Raw genomic sequence first — 10626 nt, 5'->3', positions numbered from 1 at the left:
TAAATGTTTTTCTCTCCCTCCCCCCCGTTGCAGGATGTATGTGGTATTATCACACCACAACAGTGAAGCTATGAAAACATGATTGTGTCCCTTTTTTTTGAAGAGAGAAAATGTATCCTAAAAGAATTTTAACTGCGTAAGAATACATCTTTCTCTGAGAAGCTGTGGTAGCGACTTTTTAGAACAATCCAGGGTAAAGAATGTGGAAGAGTGCCATTTATTTCAAGACGTGAATCTTCATTAAATATGAACTTCTCCACAGTTTGGGGATTTCTTTTTTTTTTTTAGTTATTTTTACTGGGAATTTAGAAGTATAAGTGAAAAGGCGCTTCCTAGCTTGCCTGTCTGAACTAGCTTGGGATGAATAAGATGTTACTCAGCAAAAGAATGCATGAGAAAGAACTACTCCAGAACAGAAAACAGTCTTTCTTGGTAGTACCCTTGATTCTCACAGATTTAATGTTTGCAACAATCGAATGTCCCCACTGCTATGGTTGTGAGATATCTCAAGTCTTTTAATGTGCACATCCTGGCAACACTGCATTTTTCTTGAAAGTAGGAAGGAATCATACGGAGGTGCAGGGGATAAAGCCCACTGAATTTAATAGCTCAGCCACAGTCACCCAGGAGGTCTGCAGGTATATCTTATCCAAAGCTAGTGCTCCCAGCTCTGTGAGATCTTCTCCTTCCAAATAGAAAAACCACTTGCATGCTACAGAAATGCGATTAGCAGTTACCTGAACACAGGATAATAGGCAATTCTTGATTACTGTCAGTTTTGCTTTTAGCTGGGGTGGGAGGATCACTCTGGAGTGGGGAGGAGGAGAGCACCCAGCAGAGAAGAGGAGGGTACGCGGCAGAAAGCAGCAGCAGGGGGTGTGAAATACCAGGTTAGACTCAGTTTCCCTTGGGCAATCTACAGGCTGTTTTAGCTGGGTAATACGGGTCCTGCCTTCCTGGCATGGCTCACCTCTGCTGGCTGTTGAGCAGAGCCCTGAAATGGCCTTCGATGCTGACGAAGTTACTTCTGAAAGGAGGAAAAGGCTCCGTTTTAATATCAGGGTCTATAGGATTATGGTTCTGATCAGGTTCAGCACTGCAGTTCTTCAAAACCTTCTCCTTTGACCTATGGCTGTGTGAATAGTCTAGTGTAAATACACTACCTTCATTTTGTGCTGCCTTTCCAAGCTTCGTTTGCAGCTTCTTCTGAGACTACTGTGAGACAAAAATTTTTGTTTCTTGTCAGAGATATAAAATTTGTATTCTGAATGAATATGATCCTGAGGTGAATTTGTTGGGGTTTTGGGTTTTTTTCTTCATTATTTGCGGTGGTTTTTCCAAATATTGCAGCTGTGAAAAACAGAACGGTATTTTCCTGAAATTGCTCTTTGGTTCAGTCTGTCAACTCTGTTTACCTTTCTTATCTTCCAAACTTTAGACTTGTGCAAAAATTAACTATTTTTCTACTATAAGCTGGGAAACAGTTACATTCAATATTCACAGAATACTTGATAAAATCCACTGCTTTTGTGTGTCATTAATAAGATTTTTGCACTGTATCTGCAGTGTGTAGTAAGAGTTATTATGATTTGGTCTCTCATTTTGCTTCATTTTGTTTTGCTTTGTGTAACACATACACATTTTCTTTTGGAAAGAAGAGATTCCCTTTGTGCCTTTATGGGGAGCAAATGGCGCTCCCCTCAATTGCCTGATCTTCTGAGTGAATGGAAGAGTGTGCTTGTTGCAGGTCAAAAATGGAGTGGGTGAAATAAAATAATTAAAGGGTTGCTTTTTAATAACTTTAAACTGTAAAGTTTATAATGATGACTTGCTGAAGAGATTGCAGGTAATTGTAGGTTGAAGAGTGGTGGTTGTTGGGATTTGGGTGGGGGGGTGTGTTGGTTTTTAACTTCCGAAGCATCTTTGAATAGAATTGATAGCCCTCCCATTTTGATACCATCAGCTGAGTGAATACAGTTTTTGATGGCTGCTGGGAGTTGTTGGGTGCATGGTGATAGGCTTGGTTTGTGAGGCTCCGGCCAGCGGGAGAGCTGCTTACAGGTGATGCTATTACTCTCTGCATGCATCACCCATCCACTACTGCTGCTGGGTGTCTACGCAGTGCTGACCTGCCTGGGAAACCAACTCACCAATAAAGCTTCTATAGCAGCCCCTGCAACCTTCAACACAGTAATGATTGGATGGCTGAGATGTGCAAGAGAAACATGACTTCCCCCAACTTCCCACTACCCCCCTGCAGGAAAAGGGAAATATTAACTAACAGTTAAAAACAAACAAACAAACAAACAACGAAGCCAAAGCTCAAACCCCACAATTTTCTAATCCTGCAATAACATAACCTTGGCATAATGTGGTTTGTGGAGGGAAACAAGGAGAGAAGGGCTGTTTCTGTCATGTCTTATAGTAGAAAAGAAGTCATATCTGAAACTTAGAGAAGGTAGACCCTGACAATCCCGTAAATACAATCCTAGTAAACACTGTGCACAACTTCACCTCTAAAATCTGGAGTCCCACAGCTGGCTTTTGGGCTAGTGTGACGAGCTGGGTTTGGATGTTTCCGAAGTTGAGGATAGCTTTGGGAGGTACAGGGCTGAGCACTTGCTTACATTTGGTAGCACCTTTCTCCTCCAAATGCCTCACTTGTTTCATGGGGCAAACTTGCAGGTCGAGCAACAGCTTCCGCTCCTTTGGAGCAGTGCAGCGAGTCAAAAATAAAGGGTTCTGCTGAGAAGGGAAGAGGTTCAGCAAGGGAACAGTGGCCTCTGATGACAAGCAGTGAGAAGTGCAGGAGGCGACACCAGCAGCGCAGGCTAAATTCCCAAGGGTTGTCTCCATCCTCAAGGCGAGCAGCCTAAAAATGTTTCTTATGCATGTCTGACACTGTAATGAGAGCCTGAGCCTAATGCAATTACAGTTTTGCTTGCTGTAACATGCTAGACCAAGAAACAAAATAACGTTCACTTTCTTGAAAGAGGGTAGAATATTTTGAGTTTATTAACGTGTTGAGAGTAGAGAGACACATTTGTGTTCCTCAGATTTTAATCCTAACCTGCTAATGAATGCTTCCTAAGTAGGAAGGCAAATTTATCTTTTTAATACTGAATAATTATAGAAGGAAGGTTGCCTTTTGCAAAACTGCAGTTTACTAGGTTTAGTAGGGACTAGACTAAAGTAGGATGTTGTTCTCAGATTTTCTTTCTAGTGCAGTTATTCGGTGAAATTTCTTCTCAAAAATATGTCATTGAGTTTACAGTCTGCAAACAAGTGTTTGGAAAGATTTGTTTTAGAAAATAAAGGATTGAGATTAAGGATATCAAGGATAACATGCTCTCTTGTTAATTTGAACTTGTCTCTTTTGATCTTGTTTGTGCTTCAAAAGCCCTGTTGAATGTCACAGATTAAGTGTAATGTTTAGGTAGTCTTCTAAATGTTGATGAGATTGTGTCCAGTTCCTTGTGATACAGTGATATGAAGGGAGAGAGAGGAGTGAGTGTGAGAGTGTGTGTGTGTGTCTGTGCATGTGTGGGATACAGTACTTGACTTTCAATGGAATAGCAGCTACAACTACTTTACCTACTGCGTGTTTTTCAGATTGGTTCACCCAGAGGTTGCTGGCAGCAGCGATAGCTGGATTTTTAATATTCCTGTAACACACAAAATGCAATGTTAGTATTCAGATAACCTTATTTTTCCCTCCATTAAATACTCCTTGATGAGTGATACTGGCACTGGACCTCCCCCCAAGCCATAGTTCACTTCATATCTGTTTCCTCTTAAATCCCTTTGCATGTGGTCAGCCTTACGGGTCACAAATGAGAGACTGCCAGCTTATTTGTTGTCTGATTGCTTTCACAAATGCTTCTGGTTTTGATCTTTCTGAGAAAATAGACATTGAATGCAACTTGTGTCAAACACAGACGGTGTTTGTAGCTGGGACACAGAAAGGTAGAAGGGTTAAACATGACACATTCCCTTGAAACGGTTTTATGACTGCTGCTAATTTGAATGCTCAGTAATAAGAGATCTGTTGGATGGAGGGGTTACCCTTCACTATTAATGACTCATTGGCCTCCTTCCCAAGCTGCCTGAAGTGCTGCTCTCCCTAGTGGAAGTAATTTTGTCTTTGAAGTACTTTCCAGAGCTGTCAACTAATGTTCCACAGTTCCCAGAGGAAATAATAAGCCATGAGTGCATGTACACTGAAAACGTAGAGTCTGAAATGAACTGTTCCTATAGGAGCCTGGCAGTCTGCTTCTCTGTGGAATTCAGCTTGTTTATACAATCTTATCTGGCTAAGCTTTGGTATTTCTGGCAGGCAGTTCCTATGAAAAGCAGCTGTCCAAGCAGTGGGAGTGGTGCTCCTGGTGGTTTTTTCAGAAGGTCTATAATTTCTTGTTTCATGTAAATTAAAGAAATACAATACTCTCTTGGCTACAACCAGATGCTCTAAGCAGTTTTCTTTCCCTTATAAATGGTCCTTTAAGTATGCTCTGCTGTTTTGTACTGTATGACTTAACTATAGGATTCATGATGCCTACCAGGAAGGTATAATGTATTTTGTAAAGTCACAGGCTGACTACAGAATTGTTAGAAGAGTACCTCAAAGATGTTACCATCTATAACTTTCTACATAAGTTTAAAAATAATAATATTCTCATAATAAAATATCTAGGCTTGGAAGTGAAAAACTCCTTTAGTGGGTTTTACTGTTGCTGGACAAGTGGAGGTAATTCCACCAGTTTTTAAAAAAAAAAAAAAAAAAAAGACAAAACCAGCACCACCACTGCTGTCAAGAAAGTGAGCACAGGTACATCTCTGCGTGAAGAGACCTGTAGCATATATCTTCTCTAACAGAAAGGTCCTCATGGGTAAGTGGGTAGTGACAACTCTATTTAAAAAAAAAAAAAAAGGAAAATAAGCACATATTAATAGAAAGGATGCAGCCAAAATACTTAAGGGTTTATTGGTATTTATACCAATAAATATACCAATTTATACCAGTTTATCTGGTAACTCATTGCCAGATAACAAAATGTTTCTTAAAATGTACCAAAAACTGAAGCTTTTTGGGGAGAAGAATTGTGATAATATTCAGTGCCTACAGATAAGTTGGAGGTATTATTTTGTATAGCTTTGGGTTGTGGTTTCATGTAGGACAGAACCGGAAAGCTGAGGATTCTTTCTCCAACTGTGGTAAATGTTCGTGTTCATCTCTTGTTACAGGAACAGTATTTTTAGTAGGAAGCAAATGATGGGCACAAGTAAAATTCAGGTCCAAGTCTTCCGAAGTTTAGTGGTTATCCAGGATTGTCCATCCAGCTCATAGTACATCTTCATCTGAAAGCACTACATCTTGTACATGAAAATGCTCCATTTTAAGAAATGGGGATCATATTCAGCACCTAAAAGACTAATTCTCCCTCTGTCACCTGCATGTAACATTTCACTACAGCCTCATTCAAGACATAGGAAAACATGACACCCTGTAAAATATGATGCTTTAAGCACTATTCAGATGTGTTGCTTGATGGCACCACTTCTGTCAGTATGCATGCAGATTTCTATAGACTTTTTGCTCTGCAAAAGGAGAATTTGATATTGCAGCAAATGAAATGTGAAAAATGAGCTCTCTCTGTCTGGTTCCATATGGTATATACTGGTCTTCACGAGACCTGGCATCAAGCACGGTCTGTTCCATTAGCTTCCTGCTTGCAATCCTATATGGTGAGAAACTCAAAACCTAGAGAACAAGTTACTGACCTTCGTTAAAAGTGTGTCATTTTAAATTATGCAATGATACAGTTTTCATTTCAGTCTGACATGTGCCAGCTGGAAATAGGCAGTACACCACTGTTTGACCACCCTGTAGTTGATAAAACGGAGTGATGTTGGCTGACTTCTCCTAGTTCCCTTGTGAGGAAGGAATTTTTTTTTTCATTGTGCTAGGAATTGATGACTTTCTGCTGCTACAGCAACAGCTGATGTTAAACTTGAGTAGAGATACTTTGCCTTATTCCTGCAGCAGGAGTAGTGGCTCTGAATAGCAGGGGGGAGGTGTGTGGCTGTTTTGTTCTGGGTTTGTTTTTTTGATTTTTTGTTTTAAGGTGAAGCCCCAAGCAAGCGTAACTGCTAGTGAGCAGGTCATCTTGAATACAAATAATGTAATAATCCCTGTATTGTCAAGGAGCGTGTATTCTGTACTTTAACTTTTCCTAGAAAATAGAGTTAATTGGTATTTTTTTGTAGAAGCTCTCCAAATTAGCTCTCATTTCTCCAACCTATAATAGGTTTTAACAGTTTTACCTGTTAAAATTGGGACTTCATCCTTCTCATATGTAATCCTGTTTAGGGTCAGAGTTGGAAACGAATGCCTGACACTGTTTTAAAAACAAAAAGTCCAGGCATCAACAGCACATGGACTTCACTTTTTAGCCTGCTCCAGCCCCGAAATACTAAATCCAAGAATGGTCAGTGGTCCAACACTGAAAGTAGCTTATATCACTTGTAATGTAATCCCTGCTTCTGCCTGGTACATGTTTAGAGGAAAAAAATAGCATTTTTGTGGTAAGCTGGGCTTTTTGTTATTAAAGGAGGTGGTTGTTTTGAAGCTGCTCAGAGGTTAGGAATGCTGGCAGTCATCTGAGGAGACAGATTAGTGGGCTGAGCACAGGTGAGGAGGTCACAGGCACAAAACAACCATTTCTTTTATGCCATTGCCCTGGTGGTGGTCCAGCCAAAGGAAGCTGCTTCAGAAATGACCTATGTGTGTCAGGAGGACCATTGTACTTCTCCTGTGATATTCCTACCTGATCATCACAAACTTGCATGTTGTGAGAATTAGCTCTCTGGGTTGTTAATTTAAGGGGAAGAAAACAGTGTTGTCAAGAAATCTTCCCAGGTGAATTATTCGGTAAAGTTTTTGCAAGTCTGCCTTAAAGTAATTCAGTATTAATACACCAACATAGTGAGAGAGGGAGAGAACAGTTACCTGGATGCTTTCAGGGAATAGATGGATAACTAGGGCATGTGTTTCATTTTACCTGCAGTGCAATTAACTGCACTCGGCAACCTAATTTTGTGAGTCTTTAAGGGATGCAGCTTTTGTTTTGAGTTTGGTTTGCCAGTACTGCAAGAGACAGTCTTACGCATAAACCCCCATGTAATTTTAATCGCCATCTTAAACTGGAATTTTGGGATAAAGCTTGTCTTGGGCTTTAAGGTACAGTGCTACTATTCTACAGCGCTATGTTTCAAGTGAGGAAGAATTTTGATTCTAAATCTGAATCCCCAAGTTGTTTTCAGTAGGACTGTCACAGAAATTTATCAGTGAATTATGAGGGTTAGCAGGGCGCAGTGTTTGAGACTGTGGTGATGAAAGACATCTCTTGTGGACCCATACTTTACAAGGAAAAAATATTTGTTGCCAACCTTCAAAATCATCCATCAGAACTTAAAGTCTTGGTGAATGTAGATGATAGTGATCCTGTTGATGAAAGAAAAGGAATAATACCTGGCTTTAGCTGCCACAGGTGGCTTGTGCATTCAAAAGAGTAGACACTGCACTGGCTCTGCTCACCAGGTGGACTCGAGAAGGTGCCATCTCCACGCAGTCACTGTCTTGGCTGTGAATACACTTCCAGGAACCAGTTGGGAGCTTCTTGTGTTTGGGTGATTTTAAGGACTTCCAGTCCTGTGCCTCACCAGTCTAAATAACACAGTAGGGCCTGTGCAGTTGGTGTGACTCTGAACGGCCTAGGAGGAGAGACAAAAGGCGAGTGTGAAGTTAACAAACTTGTCCAGGGAGTACAGAGTCTTTTTCTTCAGGATGACCTTCTAGATGCCTTGTGATATCCTCAATGTTAGTATCGCCAGTGTAAATAAGTTACAGGAGAGTGCATAAAGAGTGTTTCTGAAGTCTACAAATGATTTTTTTCCAGCCCAAAGTACTATGTAGGATCACAGAATAATTTAGGCTGGAAGGGACCTCTGGAGGCCAGCTAATCTAAGACCCTGCTTCAAGCAGGCTCAGTTAGATCAGGTTGCTGCTTAGCACTTTTTTTAGTGTCCTTTAAGTTGTGTAACTTAGTATCACTTAATTGAAGTCTGCCAATAATATGCCTTGAAAGCTGACTTGAAAATGAGACCTTGCAAGAAATAAAAATGTAATTATAAGCTTGTTTTTACTAACACTTTTTCTTTTCGAACCTGTATCAGGTAGAGGTATTGTCTTACTTTCTCAGACATTACTATGCAGGGTTAATTTGTCAGAGAGAATTTTCTTAGTGGCAGTTCAATAATTGTACTTTTGTATTTTACTGCTCGTCTTCCATAGTAGAATAAACGTAAAGTCTGTTAGTTTATCTGAAAAGTGTTAGCATGCTTAAACTCCCAGTGAAATAATTTTCCAGCTAGTGCATGCTTCATGTTTAAAATATGCACAGTATTTTTAATGTGAAATGCAGTGACGCATTTTGTACATTAACAACTTCATGACTAAGTATTTTTTATGCAAAGCGCAACGTGAGCTTCTTATATGGAATAACTTGTCATATTACTTGGCTGATTTAAATTTGATCACTTGTGCACATGCCCTTGAGATACCACTACAGAAGTATCTCTACAGAGACAGAAATATTTAAACAATTCCTTGAACAGTAGACTCTACAAAGGCTGCTTTCCTGTGGATCGTCCTCTCAAGGGTAGGAGTGCGTGTGTGAGTCCATGTCTGTTCTGTGATCCTTAGCATATGGACTAGGCAGCAGAGCAGTTTCTTTCTCCCTGCTTCTCTTTCTACCAGGCCGCTTACACAGAACTTTTTCGGTACTTGGCGCTTTTAGCACTTTTTATTGCTGTCAAATTCAGCTGAAGTAAAATATTCCAAAGAGAAAAGCGCTGTACCGAGAGATGCATATTACCATAAATTCCTTACTAAAAAAGGCTAGGCTAAAAACACATATCCAACTATTCTCTCACACCCTGCTTTCATGTTTGTACCTAAGGTCTGCTATCAGTTAAGGCTGTGTATTGGATATTAAAATACTCGCAGATTCAGACTTTTAGCTTAGGAATGTGTATACACTCCTTGCCCACTTGAGATGTATGTGTAAAATTACAATCCAACTCTGAAAATATGGTCTCACATCTAAGATGGTCTATCAGGCCTGCAGCTGCAAGTAATTGCATTCTGTGCAGCTGACAACAGGACCTGAGAATCAGAAGTCTTTTTCCCTCAAAATATGGAAGAAATATGGGTAGTCATTGAAAACAATTCATTTATTCTGAATGATGTGCTGATGGACATAAAATGAAACAACGGTTAGAGTAAGCGGAAGAATTCATTTGATTTTTTCCATATTATGAGGAGTGTGGCTTCACTGAACCAGATTTAAGAGGAAGGTGCCCTGTAGATCGTATTACTCTCTGTTTGATTGATATATTGATACTGTTTCTCTTTCAGATGAAGTGGACTACAGTAATTTTGGGACTAACACGCTATCGAGGAAGAAGAAGGCTCTGGTGACACTCCGCAATGACAACCTCCGCCGGCGTCCCCACATTAACATCAGCATGCCTCATGATTTTAGACCAGTGTCTTCCATAATTGATGTGGACATTCTTCCTGAAACACACAGGAGAGTGAGGCTGTATCGACATGGGTGTGAGAAACCCTTAGGATTTTACATTCGCGATGGCACCAGCGTAAGGGTTACTCCTCATGGACTAGAAAAAGTACCTGGTATCTTCATCTCTCGTATGGTTCCTGGAGGCTTAGCGGAGAGCACAGGCTTGCTGGCTGTGAATGATGAAGTCCTGGAAGTTAATGGCATTGAAGTAGCAGGAAAGACTCTCGACCAAGTCACAGACATGATGATTGCCAACAGCCATAATCTTATTATCACAGTCAAGCCAGCAAACCAGAGGAACAATATTATTCGAAGCAGTAGGATGTCTGGTAGCTCTGGCCAGTCTACAGACAGCACTGCTAGTCACCATAGCTTGCCTACATCCCACGTGCTGCAGAACTTCCACCCTGATGAAATGGAGAGTGACGAAGAGGCTGACATTGTCATCGAGGGCGGTCTGGAGCCACAGCACATTCCTAAACTACACAGCCTTACTTCCAGTAGCCTCTCTCGAATCAATGGCAGCAGCCTTAGCCACAGACTTCAAAGGGACCTGGTGCTCAACAACAACTCTGGCCGAGAAAGCAACGGCAACATCCACAAACTACTCAGTTCCTTAAAAACTGATCCCCGACACAGTCTGGTTATCCCCAGAGGAGGTATCGAGGAAGATGGAACAGTCATTACACTTTAGTAGCAATTCCCGCAACTCTCCTTTCAGTCTTAAGTGCCAATTGGGACAATTGACTCTTGCAACATGCTATGCACAAAACAGAGAGCTGATATTCTCATAGACCTCATGGGTGCAGAAAATTGTTGCTTTCTAGGAAACGTGGCATCTGGAGTTAGACATAAAACATGCAGTGCAAAATTTGTCAGGAAAAAGCCAGAGTGTAAAACCTGGTTTATGTCCCAGCCCTAAAGTGAGAACATAAATTTGTTTCAGTTGGTATAAATCTAAGCAGTCTTATAGGCTACCAAT

The 10626-nt window shown here is 40.7% G+C and overlaps 1 protein-coding gene across 1 annotated transcript; it reads left to right on the top strand.

Annotated features, from left to right (window-relative positions):
* The first annotated feature begins 4885 nt into the window (after positions 1 to 4885).
* LOC104082744 (partitioning defective 6 homolog gamma-like) lies at positions 4886 to 10338 on the top strand. The gene is made up of 2 exons (XM_009585977.1): positions 4886 to 4889; positions 9479 to 10338. The coding sequence occupies exons 1-2, from the start codon at positions 4886 to 4888 to the stop codon at positions 10336 to 10338; spliced, it is 864 nt and encodes a 287-aa protein (XP_009584272.1).
* The last annotated feature ends 288 nt before the right edge of the window (positions 10339 to 10626 follow it).

Source organism: Fulmarus glacialis, unplaced genomic scaffold, assembly GCF_000690835.1.
Source record: "Fulmarus glacialis isolate BGI_N327 unplaced genomic scaffold, ASM69083v1 scaffold14489, whole genome shotgun sequence".
Classification (NCBI taxonomy): Eukaryota; Metazoa; Chordata; class Aves; order Procellariiformes; family Procellariidae; genus Fulmarus; species Fulmarus glacialis.
The sequence above is the reverse complement of the archived record's forward strand: the minus strand, read 5'-3'. Positions and strand labels throughout refer to the sequence as shown.